At 42.5% G+C, this 19,310-nt stretch overlaps 1 protein-coding gene across 1 annotated transcript; it reads left to right on the top strand.

Annotated features, from left to right (window-relative positions):
• The first annotated feature begins 5 nt into the window (after nt 1-5).
• Nucleotides 6-16,396, top strand: LOC121612959 (DDB1- and CUL4-associated factor 1-like). Its single transcript, XM_041946157.1, has 25 exons — nt 6-184; nt 934-1,054; nt 1,162-1,238; nt 1,337-1,410; nt 1,517-1,630; nt 2,379-2,516; nt 2,688-3,281; nt 3,570-3,671; nt 3,761-3,919; nt 4,481-4,660; nt 4,840-5,049; nt 5,196-5,365; nt 5,466-5,590; nt 6,234-6,469; nt 7,126-8,201; nt 8,306-8,504; nt 9,515-9,597; nt 10,111-10,195; nt 10,300-10,533; nt 12,011-12,104; nt 12,740-12,844; nt 13,095-13,168; nt 13,290-13,385; nt 13,495-13,768; nt 14,898-16,396. The coding sequence occupies exons 2-25, from the start codon at nt 942-944 to the stop codon at nt 14,951-14,953; spliced, it is 4,668 nt and encodes a 1,555-aa protein (XP_041802091.1). The 5' UTR covers nt 6-184; nt 934-941; the 3' UTR covers nt 14,954-16,396.
• Nucleotides 16,397-19,310: the final 2,914 nt, after the last annotated feature.

The following is a 19,310-nucleotide window of genomic DNA, read 5'->3' as shown; positions in this document are numbered from 1 at the left end:
TGTTCGCCATAATGATAATAAACCGTGAACACAAAGCTACAATAAAGCAAATTAAGCCTTGGCTGTGAAACGGTGATCGATACGTAGATATTCACCGAGAAGTCATCAAGTTTGGACTGATATCGGTGGATACGAATCTTGGTAAATCTGGTAAAACCGCAGAAGAACTGAGCGGAACAACGAGGTAAAGTTAGCACGCTAGCTAAGTAGCCAGGTTTACCTGCAATGCTGCTAGCTAATACCTCAGTGCTAGGTTATATGTTCAGGCACGTTTCGTTGGTTCAAGTATGACTTGAATCTGACAAAGTACGCCGTGCATGTCTGGACAGCCCAGGCTTAATATAAACGACAGCACCAGAATTCAGGACTGACCACTTTAAGAGTGTCGCTAGCTGGCTAAGCAGACCAGCTTCCTTGTTTAGCCACAGTCTGGCTAACATTAGCCAAATATCGCAACAGGCAGTGTCTTGAGTTTGTTACAGTAAGTGTTGACTATGAGTGGATGTGGGAAAACACGCAGAGTGTTGCAGCTGAGATTGTTGTTCCCAAATGAAATCAGAAAAGATGCTAAGATGTGTTTATCTATATGCTAACTTGAAAAGTCCTGCGTGTTTTGACAGTTGCAGTCTCTGGAGGGCAGCTGCACCTGCACACTCACTTATGTGACGTTTTTGAAGCAATGGAGCGAATCTGCTTCTTCTGCCGACCGTAGCGAAATATATCTGTATAAACACTATATACGTAACTACAGTCATGCTTTCCTGTTTCCTGCTGTCGGTACTGCTTTTGTTGACTTTTTATAATTACAGTTAGAAGTCGCGACATACAGTAGCCTGCTTTGTTACAGCCCTTTAGGGTAGCAGATGATTATAAGTAAATGAATTATTATTGCTGATGAAATGTACACGTATTAAGAGCATGCCATCCTGACAGGCTGCGCTATGGCGTCGGCATCTGCCAGTGTGGACTCCAAGGCAGATCTGACTGCTCTACTGGAACAGTGGGAGAGGGAGCAACAAGGCAGCACACAGGAGCTGGTCAACATCCTCACCAAGTCAGTAGAGACGCTTGTTGTGCATTTCAAGCCTGGATGACAGGTTAGTTGCACAAGCTGTGTGTAACTTAAAGATGGTAAATGTGTTGATGTGCTGCAACTTTCAGAATCTCGGAGCTTGTTGAGAAGGAGACAGAGGAGTACCACAAAGCAGACCCAGACCCTTTTGATGATCGACATCCTGGTAAAAAAAAAAAAACAAACAAAAAAAACCATCATGGCAAGATCAGTGGGGATTTTAAATATTGTGTGTGTTTTTGACATTTCCCTCTTGGCCACTAGGGAGAGCTGATCCAGAATGTGTGTTAGGGCACCTGCTCAAGATCCTCTTCAAGAATGATGACTTTATGAACACAGTAAGAATGGATTGCACTGAATTCAGACTGTTTGGATGCAAAATAAAGGGCAGTTTGTAGCTTATGGGTCAGACGGGGGATTTATTTATTTGTCTTCCCTTTGTAGCTGGTGAACAGCTATGTGATGACCAGCAGAGAATTCTCTCTCAATGCTGCAGCTTGCCGCCTGCTTCAAAACATCATGCCTGGATTGGAGACAGCTGTGGTCTTTCAGGAAAAGGTGGGTTATTTCTGAGTTCATGATAAGGCGACACTTTGCTCTGCTCTCCTTTTCAGCTGTCATGTTACCCTGTGATGTTCATGTAGTTTTCCAAATACATATCCAACATGCCATGTTTACTGGTTAAAGGAACATTAGGTAAAACATGTTTACACGCCTTATACTGGCATACTACTATATTTGTGTTTAGCATTCTGACATAAATGATAAAGTCAACCATCACAATAATGGAGGAAGCTGCATACGAAGGGAAGACCTCAGGCACAGTGCTGTCTTTGGTATTGAAGCAGTAGATAAATGGAATAAGGGCAGAAGGCAACTAATCACTGAGTCAATAGTACTGAGCAACAACCCCATGAAATTTAGATAAACCGAGACAAGATCAGCTGTGGGTGACAAAAATGTTGTGTTTGTTTGTGGAGTCACAGTCCGGCCTGCAGTTTAGTTACACTTTGACCGCTGCTCCGCGGCTGTTGACATGAGGACATGGACACACTCTCACCAGATTCTTTTCACTCTTCATTTGAAAAAGTTCCTTTATACTTAAAGATTTACTGTATTGATAATTTTATTTACAACTGCACATGTTAAATTATGATGGAAGCCAAGCTAAGTTTGTATTTGACCAATAAATGAGAATAAGTCGGGGTAAAAACAGAACTCAACATTTTTCTCATTAATAATCTGTTCAAATCCTTGTTTCTATATGTATTTCAACATTTTCCTGTTTTTTTTTTTTTGCTCTCAGGAGGGCATTGTTGAAAGGCTGTTTAAGTGGGCTCAGGAGGCCGAGCAGCCCCTCAGAATCTATGCCACAGGCTTGTTGGCTGGTGCTATGGAGAACCAGGACATTGCAGCCAACTACAGGGAGGAGAACTCTGTTTTGGTCAGTAGTGCATTCTGCTGTCTCAAATGTCAGTTAGTGATAGATGAGGTATGAAAGCAACTGATAAAACTGCGTTATCCCACAAAGCATCAGAGCAGTTTGCTCATCATAAGTAGTGGATGTGCACGAGCAACTTTCAATCGACTTGTTTTTCATGCTTTACTTTGACAGGTGCCTTTGATGCTGCATCGGTTGCGTGAGCTTCAGGATAAGGATGCTGAGAACAAAAGGGAAATCAAACGGCCCAGCCCCAGGAAGACTTTGAGTGAGCCTTTGCTACCTTTGGATGAGGAGACAGTTGACGGAGGCTTTGAAGAGAAGCCTTTCACACCGGGCAGAAACGGAGGTGAAAGGGAGGGGACGGGGCCAGAAGAGGATGGCGAAATTCCCCTCTCAACCATCGAACCTGAAAACGAGCTTTCGTTCCGTCTCAACTCCCCTCATAAAACTAGCAGCCGTGCCAACTCGGCTGTGAAAACCATGATGAAGCCCATGTCTGCGCCAGGTTCGCTGACACAAAGCATGTCTGATGGCAGCAGTTACCTAAGAAGGAAGGCAGAGAGGGAAAGTGGCAGGACCTCGAAACACAAGCTAAATTTCTCTTTGCCGGAGCCAGAGAGGAACTTCAGTGAGCTTTCCAACAGCAGCTGGTCTGAGATGAGCCCCTGGGTGATTGGCAACAACTATCATCTGTACCCTCTGACCCCAGAGATCGAGCAGAGGCTCATCCTGCAGTACCTCACACCTCTGGGAGAGTATCAGGAGGTTTGTCTGTTACCATCAGCCAAAGCACAGTGCTTTGTTTATTACTTCCTGCAAGTTATGCATTTTTCTTGTCTTGTCACAAACTGTCCAGCAGATGTCAGTCTTCCTTAATTATGATCAAAGATATTATTATCTGCTCATACTAAGACAAATTGGTTTTGAAGGGGCTAACAGGACTTTTTTAATGTTTTATCATTGGTTCCAGTGACTAGCCAGTTACGAGGTTTCATACTTGCAAAATGACATAATTTAAGTGTTCTTGATGCCCGTTCCTCCTCCTGCCTGCAGCTGCTGGCGGTGTTCATGCAGATGGGAGCCCGTGAGCTGCTCATGCATTATATGGATCTAAAGCAGACCAATGATGTGCAGCTCACCTTTGAGGCTCTCAAGGTAAACCCCTTACCTCCTATTGTTCACCCTCCATGGTGCCGAAACACAAGGTCAAGCCCTTCCGACTTATTTCTCTGCTTTTCTCACAGTACCTGGCTTCACTGCTGCTGCACAAGAAATTTGCTGCAGAGTTTGTGGCTCACGGAGGAGTTCAGAAGTTGCTGGAAATCCCCAGACCCTCTATGGCTGCTACTGGAGTGTCTCTGTGCCTCTACTACCTTGCCTATAACCAGGATGCTATGGAAAGGGTACAAAACAGACACACATCATGCAAATACACAGTGACATCTGGGATATTGCCATAATTGTGCCAACAATTTTTTTAAGCTTTACATGTACAGTATGTGCCAAAGAAGAGATGTCTGTAGCCTTCAGAGCTTGGCTATGTGTTATATTGCATTGTTATATGAGATATTCTCTGGAATGTTGCTAATAGTAATATTATGAAATATTTCAAAAGTTGTCTTTCACTGAACCCAAAGACTACAGTTTAATTAATTAAGTTAAATGAACACCAAATTCCATCTTTTTGGTCATTATTTTCACTTTCTAAAACAACAACAACAACACATCACTGTGTATAAATGTGATGTGCAACAATATTCTGGTCACATTGGGCTGCATCTCTGCACAAAAAGTGCAATACAAATAATATTTTTACAATAATTAATAATCATTCATAATTAAACTATTCACAAAATTATGTCAGCGTTAATATTAAGTTACTTGATGAAAAGCAATGCTAGATTTTATCAGTATTACAGTGGCAGTGCACATTTGTATTCATTGTTGTGTCCTCTGCTCTCAAGGTGTGCATGCTGCCCCACTCCATCCTGTCAGATGTGGTTGGTTACACGCTGTGGCTGCTGGAATGCTCTCATGCATCCGGCTGCTGCCACGCCACCATGTTTTTCTCCATCTCCTTTTCTTTCCGTGCCGTCCTGGAGCTCTTCGACAAGCAGGACGGGCTCAGACGCCTCGTCAATCTGGTAGGACAAACCACATATGATCCTCACCGCAACCCATGTGAATTTAACCATCTGCATCATTCACAGAAAATACGTTATATCTGGGGAACTGATAAACTGAGCAGTCAATGCAATATCCCAACATAAGACAACAGCTGCCGATCCTGTACTAATTTGTGATGTGAACTGACTGTTTTCAGATTAGCACGTTGGAGATCCTCAACCCTGAGGACCAGGGAGCGCTGCTGAGTGATGATGAGATTTTTTCCAGCAGGCAGACGGCCAAGCACACCTGCATGGCTCTGCGCAGGTACTTTGAGGCCCATCTGGCAATCAAGGTGGAGCAGGTGAAGCAGTCTTTGCAGCGCACAGAAGGGGGTGCCCCCATTCACTCCCAACCCTACTATAAGGTACTCAAAGGACAAAATATGAGTGAGATTGATGTGTAAACATTTAAAAATGTATTATTCAGATGTTATGTTTCATTGCTCTGTTTAATCTTTAGTTGTTGATGCAGGAGTTCCACAGTGTTCACTGTTCTTGTCTCATTCCCCAGGCGGTCAGCTACAGCCGTGAGCAGGTGGTGGAAATGATGGAGTTTCTGATTGAGTACGGTCCACTCAGACTGTACTGGGAACCTGCAGAGGTCTTTCACAAGCTGTCTTGTGTCCAGCTCCTCCTGCAGCTCATTTCCATTGCCTGTGACTGGAGGACCTACTATGGCAGGTATGGACCAGACAGTAAATCTCATCTAAATGCATTTTTTACAGTTCCTCCTTCTAGTTATGAAATAACTTGTGATGTGACTGTTTGTCTTTCCCTGTAGGAGCGATACGGTGCGTTATGCCCTCGACATCCTGAGTATCCTCACAGTAGTTCCAAAGACGCAGCTGTTGCTGTCTGAGGCTGTCGCTGTGCTTGATGAGGGGGGATCCTCTGTTTCCACTGTTGGTAAGTCTTCTCAGTGTTCATCTATAAGATCCATCAAAACACATTATGGCAAGGTGGCTCCCATTTTTATTGGTGAGCAGGGAAACAAGAAAAAGATGGTAAGAAGAAAGCATGAAAATGAGAGTGAACAATTGTAATGAGCTAAAGACCCCCATGTCTTTCAGGTCATGACATGTACCTCTGATAAGGAATTACTGTAACGCGTTTGTTACTGCAATTCAACAACATTTGGCAGTAACTAGAAATGTAACTATTACTTTTTTAAAATAAATTATGCACTTACAATAACTGAAATTGACATGGGCTCGTTTGTTACTCATAACTCGTCAGGAACTTGCACAGTACAGTCAGTCAGCTTAGAATATGTTTACACTTATATTTTTTATATTGTATACAACATTGTCAAACCACTACTTGTACAAAGATAGTCACTAATTCATTTAAGCAGCTGCTACTGTATTCAACGTGTCCATAGCGTGTCCATAAAAAGTAAAATTAGTATTACTCTCTGCAGAATGTAGGTTTGTATTTTCATTTTTGTTTCTTTCATAAAGCCTGTGCCCAGCCCTGCTGAGAGATGGCACAACTCCAGGTATTATTTTCCTGCAAGGTTTGTCATTTATTTGTTTGTTTTTTCTCTCAGGGATGAGTATAGTCCTGGCAGTGGCAGAGGGAGAGGTATTTGTAAATGATGCCGAGATTCAGAAGTCAGCTCTGCAGGTCGTCATCAACTGCGTCTGTGCTCCAGACAAACGCATGTCCAGCATTGGCAAGTTCATCGCAGGCACCCCTCGTCGCCGCCTGCCTCAGCAGACCAAAGCCAGCGAGAGTGTCCTCATTAAGATGTGGAATGTGGTGCAGTCTAACAATGGCATCAAGGTACAGTTAAATCATACCAGTCGCCGAAGCCTTTGTGATTTTTATTAAGTATTGACAAAAAGTGATCTCAAAGTCTTTCTAGTCATTCTGTATGAACGTTAAAATTGGCTGAAATTTCTGGACATATTTGTGCACTATGACACACGCATCCACATGCTGAATGTAGTGGTGCTGCTGTGCAAGGTGCAGACCTTCACCGCAGGAGATTTGGGGTTCAGTGTATCACTTTAGGACACTTCAACATGCAGATGGGACATTCCAGAAAGTAAACCAGCCATGCATTAAGACGGACCTATCGCTAATTCACATGCAGCAAGAAAAATGTGTTGCTATGGTATCAACTGAGACCAACTAACCCTGCACAACAGAAGGATCTCTTCATCTTTCATAGGATTTATATGCACACGTTTTATCATCAAAGCAAAATCTTTTTCTTAAAGTTGATGGAAACCTCTTGGTCAGGAATGTCATTATTATGAGTTGTGTTTTGCCTGAGCAAAGAATTGTGGGACAGCAGTTTCTCAGAGCCTCTTTTAAAGAAGTGTACGTGTTTCAGAAAATTTCCTAATGAAGAAAAACCAATTCATTTCAAACATGCCCTCAGTTCTGTCAGCCAGTGTTTTTAACTTCTCGAACATTCTGCTTCTGTCCTGTAGGTGCTGCTGTCCCTGCTGACGGTGAAGATGCCCATTACAGATGCAGATCAGATCCGAGCTCTGGCCTGTAAGGCTCTGGTGGGCCTGTCTCGCTCCAGTTCCGTCAGACAGATCATCAGCAAGCTGCCTTTGTTCAGCAGCGGACACATCCAGCAGCTCATGAAGGAGCCCGTGCTCCAGGACAAACGCAGCGAACATGTCAAGTTCTGTAAGTTTGCGGCTGAGCTGATAGAAAGGATCTCTGGGAAACCGTTGCTGATCGGCACGGACGTGTCGCTGGCGTGGCTGCAGCGGGCCAGTGTGGTCGCTCAGTCTAGGATCTCGTTCCCTGAGAAAGAGCTGCTGTTGCTTATTAGGAACCACCTTGTGGCCAAAGGCCTTCATGACACAGCCACCACACTCACCAAGGAGGCAGATCTCCCGATGGCATGTCTGTCACATTCTTCTCATTCACCTTCTGCTTTTCCTACTGTGGCCTCCCCCCTACCTGCCCCCTCTGTTGCTACTCTACCCCGCACCCCACGGCTGGCCAACGGTGTCGGGTCGAGACTCGGAAACCATCCCTCTCATTCATCCACCCCAGGATCCAGCAATCCACAAACACGTCCCTCTACATCGCAACCCACTGGGTCCTCTTCTGCTGCTTTCCCGTCAACGTCCGTCCCCCACTGTAGCAATGGCTCCCCACTGATTGGACGAATCGTTTTCTCTCGAGAACGGCAAATGGGGTGCGGTGCTGTGAGCTGCAAGAAACCTCGGGTGCTGAGGCAGAAGTCTGATCACGGGGCCTTCAGCCAGACTCCAGCCATGAAGAAGCAGTTTGACAGGCACCTGCCCTCCCCCCCTGCGTTAGACAGCATCATCACAGAGTACCTGAGGGAACAGCATGCACGCTGCAAAAACCCTGTGGCAACATGCCCACCTTTCTCTCTCTTCACCCCCCATCAGTGCCCCGAGCCTAAACAGAGACGCCAAGCACCCATCAACTTTACATCCCGACACACACGGAGAGTTATATATCCTAAATATGGGGGAGTGGATGGAGGCTGCTTTGACAGGCACCTCATCTTCAGCAGGTAGGCAGCTTTGTTAGATTCTTGTTCTGTTCCTTCAGCAAGTTTGATGACTTTTCCACCCTCCACAACCATTTCTTCTCCTTTTACTTTCTTCTATTTCCCAGGTTCCGTCCCATCTCCGTGTTCAGGGAGGCTGACGAGGACGAGAGCGGATTCATGTGTTGTGCCTTCTCAGCCCGCGAGCGGTTCCTGATGCTCGGGACGTGCACGGGGCTGCTCAAACTCTACAACGTGTTTACAGGCCAGGAGGAAGCCAGCTACAGCTGCCACAGTTCAGCCATCACTCACCTGGAGCCTTCACGGGTCTGTAGAGAAAGCCATTTGTATATCAACAATTGTTTTCCATGTATTTTCTATTGTTGCTGAATGTAATCTTGCTTGTCTTTATACACGTTAGATATTTGAAGTTCCCCTTTATTCGAAAATGTGGAGAGTAACCCCCTTAGCCGTTCTAAAATCACTGTAAACAATGGCCTTTATTGCTTTTGCAAAACCGTTCTTACCTGGCAAGGTTTCATAAAATAAACACACAGCAAAAAAAAGAAAAAAAGCAGTAATTTAGTGATAACAAATAATCATTCTTCCGCCAAGCAATGTAGTTCTTCAGTGACATTTAGCAGAATGGTTGCCAAGCAACATAGACACAGCAAGACAGAGATGCAGTGGAAAGCATGCCTACAGATCGAGGTGATTATTAATGTTCATCTGCGTATCGCCATTAACTGTGTAATTGTTTAAGTAGTGTTCAGTTATGTTAGTACTACTTTTTGATGGTACAGGGGCGTTTGACTCTGGACAGGTGTGTTTTAATTGCGCAGAGCCAGAAGAGATTATATTGCTCCAGCGTCTTTCTCTCGCTGTGGTTTAGTAAACCAGAGGGTTCACATTTTCCTGTTTTTCACAGTGGCAGAAGTCTGACTGAGCGCCTGCTTTAGCTCCATTTTGGCGATTGTTTTAAAATTAATAGTCCGATCTTTCTTTTCACACCAGGTCGGACCACGTTGTCTGTTTAACAGCTTCGTTTCTCGACTTTTCCAGCTCTTCAATTTTTCTCTCGATAATTTTTATCCAGTCTATCTCTTTCTGCCACTCATCCACGCTTAGCCCACTCTGTATATCAAAATTCACAACAAAATCTGACTTTTTAAGATAAATTGGTACAGTCACACTCACAGTCACAGGTGTGTTTGAGTATTTCACAACTGCTTGCAATAATATATATATATATATATATATATGTTCTAAGCGGAGTATATTTATATGTCTTAAGATGTACGGATGAGACCTTAAAGCTTCACATTTTGTATTTTTAGGATGGGTCTCTGCTGTTGACGTCAGCCTCTTGGAGTTACCCTCTGTCTGCGCTGTGGGGCATGAAATCAGTGTTCATCATGAAGTAAGTAGTGTTTGCACAAGAGACTGAACCCATATTTTCACCAGCCACATACAAAATTAATTCTCTTAAATAAAAATGTGAAATACGGAAACGTTTAGAGTGCGGAATTGCCAGAAAGTGTGTACGACATGACTGCTGCTCGACCACAGACTATCGATCGACAGCTCAGTTAAGCCTGTCTGTGGTCCCACTGCCTCCATGTATGTTGTCTTCTCTGCTCAATGATAAAGCAGCTTTATGCTGTCAAAGGAAGGAGCTGCTGAGAGGAGACGAAATGCTGTTTAATTATGCACGCTAACAGCCTCAGGGCTGCAGTCTCCACTTCATGGGACACAAGCACTTGGCTTCATTCATCTGCACAGTTTAACCAAGGCAATACTGGGACTCTGCCGATGGAGTCAGATTTGTTCTACAATGTCTTTAAGCAATTTTAAGTTTTAAAGTACTCCGCTATTGTACTCACACTGGCTCCATGTGTTTGATTAAATTTTGAAATGTTGCTTGTGTCTTCAGGCATTCCTTTCCAGGCGCTCATTACGTGGAGTTCAGTAAGCTTTCACAAGATCGAGTCATTGGAACGAAGGAACATATAGCACGAGTACGTATGTCAGCATTCCTTTAACCTGATAAGAGGAATTGCGAAATATAGAAAACACGACCTATTAATGGTGAATGCTTACGTTCTTCTCTTCTCTTGGTCAGATTTATGACATCCAGACAGGTCAGGTAACTCTGACTCTAAACAACCCAGACCTGGCAAACAATTACAAGAGGAACTGTGCCACCTTCAACCCGACAGATGACCTGGTGCTGAATGACGGCGTGCTGTGGGACGTCCGCACGGCTCAAGCCATCCACAAGTTTGACAAGTTCAACATGAACATCAGCGGCGTGTTCCATCCCAACGGCTTGGAGGTCATCATAAACACCGAAATTGTATCCTTGAGACTTCAGTCGAAGTACAGTAGAAGTTAGCCTAACTGTTTTTTTGTTGATGCTGATGATGGACTGAGGAGAAAAAGTCAAACCCAAACATCATCCCTAATTTCTTCAAGCAAGATTTAAGAGTCTACAGCCATGCTAGCATCTCTGTGAGGCTGTACTTAGGCACTGTGAGCTAAATGCTAACATCAGAATTCTAATAAGCTGATTTGTTTAGCGGGGATAATTTTTACCATGTTCACCATCTTTGTTTGGGGTGTCAGCATGCTAACATTTGCTAATTAGCAAAAACACAAAGTAGAGCTGCTGTTAGTGACGATGATGGCACTAGATGAAAAGTGAAGGGGCCACCAAAGTTACTCCATTTCATCCAGAGGTGACGTAAATGTTCCACCAGGAACCATGAATGTCTGTACTAAATTTAATGCCAATCCACTCAGTGGTTGTTGAGCTGTTTCGGTCTGGATGCCGAAGTAATCAAAACACATTTTTGGCTTTAACTCTACAATTCATGCTCCAATTATGAAAAGAAATTTCACACAAATTGTCTCCTGTGATAAAATGAAGAAGTGATGACGATTTCTATCCAAAAGGTCAAAGGTCAGCATCACTGTGACATCGTAATGTTCTGCAAAAACACTTCTCTGGTCATTTTTCAACACCATAACACAGAACAGAAGGAGAGATTGTGACCATATTTCACATTTGGTCAGATGCTGAATTGGTGACACTAATCTTGGGTGTCCACCTTCAAACTGTGCTGATTGTATAGCTCTTATGTGCTGCCGGGTTGAAGATGTGTGTGAAGCATCCTCTCTCTGCAGTTTGTAGCTTCTTTGCAGCAACATCCAAATTTGAAGCATTGTAGTCCACCACAAGCTCATTGGTTCTGTGGTATTGAGCTTCAGGTGATGTCATTGTAATTGCAGTCTGACAGGTTGGTGGAGACCTACAGCTCTGAGGTGGTGAAAAGGTTTGTTTAGTCTTACAGATATAGATTTTGCGACTTCTAAAATAACCGTTAAGGAAAGAAAATGGCTCGCTGGTAATTTTGATGGGTGTGTTTACATCACCTTCCAGTAAAAAGAAATGTTGTCGTATTCAAGAGTCGTACAGACAATCTCTTTAATTAATTGCTCAAATTAACAGCCAAAGGTTATTGCATTATTGCTTTGCATTAAGAGTGCTTGTTTAACATTGGACCTAAGTAATGATTACACGGAAGAACATTTCATCAATCTGACCAGGACCAAAAAAAAAACCCTTTTATATCAGTGTTTAAATTTGTAGTCACTCCAATGATGAGATGACTATTGAGCTTTTATTTCACTGCTAAACATTAAATATTTATTGCACTGAAAATTGATTTTACTACCCTGGGGATGGTTTTAATCGTAGTGCAATTAAACTCGTAGCAGATTTAGTTGATACAAATGAAAAAGGGTGTGACGGTCCTTAGTTGGAGTTCCAGTGGGATCTGCGGACCTTCCACCTCCTCCACACAGTTCCCGCTCTGGACCAGTGCAGAATAGTCTTCAACAACAACGGTACCGTCATCTATGGAGGTAAATACAGAAGCTGCTGCATGATGGGCTTTATAAACAAAGACAAAAGGAAGCAACAATGAAACAAATGTAGCCTAATGTTTCGTTAGGCTAGACTGGAGCCTACGCATTCATAAAAAAATAAGATTCATTTTTTAAATAGAAAGACATTCATTACAATTCAAAATGTGCTTAGAGGGAATTGTTTTCATTGGAGGTTATTACCGTTATTGTCCCACTAAAAGAACAGTAATCACCTGGTAACAAAAGCCCAGCCAACAACTCACTCCACAGTCTGTGCAAGTGTGTGAAAGGTGTGTTTGAGTGAAAGGCTGATCATTATGAAGCAAAATGAGCATGTGTGTATTTGAAGAGAGGTGTGAACAGAGCCTGTAGAGGTGTGTGTGGTGCGTGTGTGTGTGCGCGCTTGATACCACAGTCACTCAGCCATATGGGCAGAAGGCTCAGTGTTGGACCAGCAACAGAGAGAACCAGCTGGTTCACGCCACCCCACAGGAAGAGCCATGGGCGCGCTGTAAAGGCTCTGCCCATACAACGACTGATCCTCTCAGGAGTCCGAACCACGGCTAACCAGCTCGCTGTGCTCACTCTTTATTTATTCTCTCGTTCATGCTGTTGCCCTTTGTTTTTTGCAGCAATGTTGCAGGCTGATGACGAAGACGACATGATAGAGATGCAGATGAAAAGTCCATTTGGTTCATCATTCAGGACCTTTAATGCCACAGACTACAAACCTATTGGTAAGGCATCCTGCCCTCACCTGAGGACTATAGGTAGAAAATTGCAATTTCCTAAAACCCAGTACATTACATCTGTCCTCTATCAAGTTAATGCTGTTTGTGCGCTGTCGCTGTTCAAATAAACATCACTCTTGCTGATCTTTTCGCCAAGTCTTTCATGATAATTCTAGCATTTTAATAATTTATCATGTTATTTATTGTAATATTTCTTTCTTCTTCTTCTGACACATGTCCTTTGCCCTCTTCCCAGCTACGATTGATGTCAAGAGGAATATATTTGACCTTTGCACTGATACCAAAGACTGTTACCTGGCTGTGATTGAGGTAAATCTTCATCATAGTGTGCCGTTGGAATGCGGTCATTTTTTTCATGGTTGTGATAATTTATGTATTTGTTAAATAAATGAAATAATTGAACTTCCTTTTCCTCCGGTCGATCCCATAGAACCAAGACTCTGTCAACACCGACACAGTGTGCAGGCTATATGAAGTTGGCCGACAGAGACTTGCAGAGGAAGAGGAGGAGGATGAGGAGGATCAGGTTCTAACGTTGTTCTCTTTATTTGGATATCGTGGCGCTTCTTTTGTTCCTTTAGGCAGAGATTAAAAATGAATTGTGATTTACCTTTTTTTTGTCTTCTGTGCACCAGGAGGATGACGATCAGGAGGAAGACGATGACGAGGATTCAGACGACGATGTCGATACAGATCCCCTTATCGCCGAGCTAGAGAATGAGAACGGCGGCGAGGATGAGGATGATGAAGAGGAGGATGATGGAAATGATGAATTCACTCCTTCAGATGAGGAGGTTGCACGGCTCCTCGGTGAGGACGTCGACGTTGGGGACGACGACGACGACGAAAACGATGACAACGATGACGACGACTCGGACAATGACGATGTTGATCTGGATGGGGACAATGGTGAGTAGCACCTTGCGTTTGTCTCTTTTGTCTTGTTTGTTTTGTTTCATTCTTACTTGTCTTGGCCCTGTTCTTTGTAACCAAGTTAGCTTGATTTCACTGCAGATGATTTTTCAGTTCTGTTATCAGAGCAACAAGTCAGGTGCATTCACAGTCGGCTACTTTAGTTTTATTGTAAACCCCATACATGAAATCCTTTTCAGACACGAACTCCTTTCCGTACAGGGATGATGATTTTTAAATGAAAACTGGTTGTTGAGAAACCCTCACAAACATTTGGTGTTATTAGAACTATTTGATTTTCACAAGAGTTTAATAGACTTTACAATATATGATGATAAAGTACAAAACAAAATAAATGATGTACCTTTAAAAAAGAAAGAACCAGCCCTAAAAAAACAGACATGAACTCAATTAAAACTTGAGTGCCGATAACATGACTTTTAACTGTTACGATGAGGTTTTGCCATCTGAGCAGTAAAATTAATGAATTGCACTTGTATCATGAGTACAGATTGTAATAGATGAAAACAGTCAATTAATTTGAAACTGGAATGCATTTATGAACCAGGTAAATCGCTTTTGTGATGTGAGGAAGTGGAAACACTTAATAGAGCACAGTGTAGAAGAAATAACACCAGAAGCAAGAATGCATGGTTTTGACATGCCACTCATGTTGCCATTATTTCAAAATAAGAGTGCACTGTTACTGAAAGTGTATCCGTGTTCAAAGAGAGAGAATTAACAGGATCTTTTAGCGTGATGTTAGCTTGGATAAGTTGAGCTACATTCGACGAATGGGGCCCTGATCTGCTCTCTCAGGTAAATGATGCATCGAGGCTGATGTTTGGTCCAGTTTCTGTGTTTTCATGCTTGTCTGGTCACTGTGAAGAAATGTTGCCTTCCCCAGTGGACTTTAAAAACTGCTGTGTTGGTTTATTCCAGACGTTAAGAGAATAACAGAGGAAGCATGAATTCAAGAGAAAAAAATAGATGCAGTGCTCTTTCACATTTTGCCAAAGCTGCTTTGTTTTTGCCATTTTGGCAGTTTTACTCCTTTACTCCTATGCAGCACAAAGTCTCTGTATCCTCACATTTCTAAATCTGTGTTTCTCTATCGCTCACACAGACAGCTCCGACAACTCTGACCTTGAGGATGACATCATCTTATCCCTGAATGAGTGAGGAGTCATTGGCATGTGGCACAGAGGAGCCGGACAACATGTCAAGACTTCTGCCTCATAGACATTTGAGCTGCAGAACAGGAGGCAAGGAAAGAGGATACTATCAGCAGATAAGGTGGGAGATAACTTGGAACACTGCCAGATTGAAACAGTAGGTGTCTGCACACATTGAGACTCTGAGTGACAGGACCAAGGAAGAACAATCTTACAGAGATGGCAGGGTGGGGGCAACCATTGCACACAAATTGACTTACTAGTGGGCAAAAATGATTGTATTTGATATAGTTTTATAAAACCAGTGGGCTTGATGATGAGCGAAATGGCGAGGGTGCAGATGCAGTGAAGAAAATTTTTATATTTTATCACATTTTACGGCTCTTTAAATGAGCCTCTTCATTTGATATTGATTCACTCACTTTTTAAGCCTCTGTTTGGTCACAGATTACTGTTTGTAGGGAAAAAGGCTTACATTGCAGGGCTGTGCGTCTGCATTTGTGTGGCAAAGGATACAATGCTCTCTCAAGCTTGTATTTTGCCTGACCGCCTAGAATAGTCACCGAAAGGTACTAAAGTATTGAATTAGGCAGCTAATGTAATGCACAAACATGTTGCCGATGGCTCATTACGCATCACGCCCACCTTCAGGTTTTTCTTTCACCGTAAACCGATGACCAAAATGCCACACACAGCAGTGCCATTTGTGAACATCGCCTTCTGACTTCGTTATGTAAATAGGGAAATTAAAACAGTTTTGAGCTCTTGAATTGTTGAAGAAACCATAAGTAGTGCGAACACTGCAAGAAAACTATTCACACCTGCTCACTGTCAGCACATGACATCCTATAGAGGTTTCTATAGCTCTCTACCATTGTGTTATTTTATGCGCCATTGTTGTGCCACACAAGGATTTGGGTTTTGTGGATTTTTTTTTTTTTTTTTTTTTTTAAGATTACAGGGTTTCCTGCTGTTGATAACGGCACAAGTTCAATCACACAATGAAAATGTAACTTAATTTAATCTTAGAAAACTGAGAATTTATTACATTGAGTTTGGTTCAGGACTGATTATACAGTAAACCTCATCCCTTGGAATAAGGACTGATCTTGCTAAATCTAAAGGACTGATCTTGCTAAAGAAAACCTTGAAGCATCGAAATAAAAGATGGTGGTAAAATTCTGCGTAATATATTCAATTTCAAATTGAAGTTTCCCTTGATGGAGTGACGGGAGGCTTCTAACTCTCAACTTTGTGAAAACAAATGCCTTGTACTTGCACACTTTCTGAAAGCAGTGCAAACATTTCATGATTTTTCTCATGTTTTGCCTTGTATCTATTCATTTTGCCTGTTTCTTTTCCATAAGGAGAATTTTATGTTGACTTTCTTGAGACCGTTTATGTACAGCTTGTATGTATCTAAAGTATTTTTACTATAAATAAAGCCGCAAAATTAGTTTTGTGTGCTTCTTGAATGGAGTGTGCAGTTGCAGGCAGTCAATGTTTAATAAGCTGTTATAGCAAAGGTGTCTTGAACATTTGTTGCTCTCATAGGAAGAAAACCACAGATCGTGCTGAAACCAGTGTCAAACAAAGGTCTTATTCACACATGAAGTTCATCATTACATACAGTTACCTGAGGTGAGAACACAGGTGATCTAATAACCATCATTAGGTTTTGTGCTTAGTCCACTATTATTTAAAGTCTACACATTATTATACACTTTATCCACTTTTATTCAGATGATACAATCTTATACATACATGATTCTTCTCCAAATCAAGCCACGTCTCGATTCCTGTAATGTTCTTCAGATGAAGCTTGTGAAACATAAAACTTGCACTGGCATACATCAAAAGCAACTCCAGGTGTTGAACGTAAAAGGTGTTAAAAAGAACGAATTAAAATAATTAACATCTTTAAATGAATCAAATAAAGTATAATATAATAGTGCAAGGGGAAATACACACACACACTAGCTAGAAGCCCGGCTGGAAAGGTGTGTTTTAAATTTGTAAAGATATCCACACACTCGGCCCTCTTCAGGTCCTCCAGCTCTGACAGGCTGGGGTCACAGTGGCTAAAAGTGGCCTCAGTGCGGGTCTTAGACGGGACCCTAGGAACAACCAGGAGACAACTACTAGAGGACCAGAGGGATCCGTTTCAGACAACTAGTCGGGAGTGAGACCATTTAGCGATTTGTAGACCAATAAAAGAATAATAAAACAGGTTGGCAGAGTTTCAAACAGGTGGAATATACCTTTTCTTCCTTCAGCAGCTTAAATTTGTATTAGCTGAAGCTGATCTATGGCTTTTTTTTTTGACAGACAAGAAAACCATTGACCATCATCGATAGATGCTGTATCCTGCTAATCATTCCACCTCACTAGCAACAAGAAGAGAACTACTTACTATCACTAGTGTTAGTAAGTGTAGATCACATCACTTCTCAAATCTGAAAGCTACTGTTGGTCAGACCAGAACCCAGGACTGGCCAACTCTCAGTACCACATGAGTAAATACTGGACTGGGGCTGCCTTCTGGTACTCGACACCATATGAATTGAATGTATAAACACTTGAAAGTTTGGTCCAATTCAATTAAGTTAAACTTCATCGTTGTGTACCTCTGTCTAATTCTTTCTCATGCTGTTTGCATGTGCTTGTGTGTGAATGGCTGTGTTTGTGTTTTCGTGTGTCTTATCTCAGGTCCATTTCTCCTGCTGTGACTCTGGTCTCTCTCGTGAAGCAGATCTACCTCAATAAATAAAGGTTATGATAATATGTTAATTCTATCAGCCGTGTGCCTCAACGGTAAGGTAAAAATCATAATCTTCTTATCAGTAGAGTTAGTTTTGGTAAATTATTCTGAGTGAGATGAGATTACAGTCTTCCCAGCTGCTTTTAAGTGGGAGAAACTATGCAGGAAATTGAGCTAATAGACAACCTGCAAGGGAAAGTGTGCATTGCATTAAGAATTGGCAGCAGCATATATAGGTATACATTTATTTCATGTGAATAGTCGCGTCCGTATTGCCCTTAAAGTGTTAATATGGTTACATTTTGCATACATAAAGTGACATTACTCATGTCTCTTGATTGTTGAATGTTGCATACAGGAATTTGCCAGTAAATTTTCCTGTGGCCTCCGCTACAGTTAATAATAGAACACATTAAAATAGTCGCACAAACCACATTAAGAAGGATCAAATAAGTCTTCTAAATTGTGCGTGTGTGCGCGTGCCTGCGCAGGCACGTGTATGTCCATGTGTACACACTGTGATTATTTGTACAGGCAGCACAGAGAGCGTGAAACGCACGATCCTGGGGAGTGTGAAGGAATAAGAATGCGTGCGTTTGTGTGAAGGCAGGTGATGGATGAGTTGGTAGGGCATGCTTCTTATTACCTCCTCGGCTGGCTCTTATTGTCTGCTGGCTTTGGGAGTGTTGAAACAGATAGCGGCTCTCACTGTATCAGGCAGTCCCTGTTTGCAGTGGACCTGAGTCTCATCCTCACAGCGCTGCAGCATCAGAGCTAAATGTAGCCGCTGCTCTTCCCAAGCCAAACAACTAAAATACAGTTAGAAAAATGATAAATGCACAAGGCATTTTGCAAGTATTTTATCATGTAGAACACCTATCGTGCCAGGTTTTTACCATTTGCATGCAGTGGTGTCACTGGAGCACATTTCCAGCGAGTATTACAGAAGCTTATAATTTGTTGCATTTTATTTTTTCTACAGTGTTTATTAGCCGGGATGCACATTTAGCTTGTAAAACGCCCCGCACTCCTCCAGCTTTATGTATGTGATTGGAACACCGCCCACAGTGTTCCACTTGAAGTAATAGACAGATGGGAGTCAGTCACAGCGTTGCTATGATGGAGAGAAATTACCCTGCTGAATACTGCCCTCCCTCCCACACTACATCAAACTCACTGGACGCTCAATATTCACCAAATTACTCTATTTTTCTACTCATGATTGCCTTGTCTATAGGACAAGACAGCTCAGTGCACTGAAATGACCAGACGAGCAATAAGTAGTGGGTGAGACACTGTATGACAAAGCTTTTTGCTCCAATACTGTATATTCATCTGGTTTGTAACAGTGTGAGTCTGTGTTTATTAAGTATGTTCTACGTCAGACTGTGCCTTAAAGCCTTCTGCCCCTTCATCCATACAGAAATGAGTCTCCCATATTGATGGATTTGTGTAGGCCGTCAGCTTCACAGGTTTGAAGCTTCGCAGCGAAGTAATATGCATAGTGATCGTCTTTACCCCCGCAGACTACTTCAACAGTAGTGACTCGCTGCATGATAAACCGGGCGATGCCGTAACCTCACACGATGGTGCTTTGTGCACA

This window comes from Chelmon rostratus, chromosome 10 (assembly GCF_017976325.1).
Source record: "Chelmon rostratus isolate fCheRos1 chromosome 10, fCheRos1.pri, whole genome shotgun sequence".
Classification (NCBI taxonomy): Eukaryota; Metazoa; Chordata; class Actinopteri; order Chaetodontiformes; family Chaetodontidae; genus Chelmon; species Chelmon rostratus.
The sequence above is the reverse complement of the archived record's forward strand: the minus strand, read 5'-3'. Positions and strand labels throughout refer to the sequence as shown.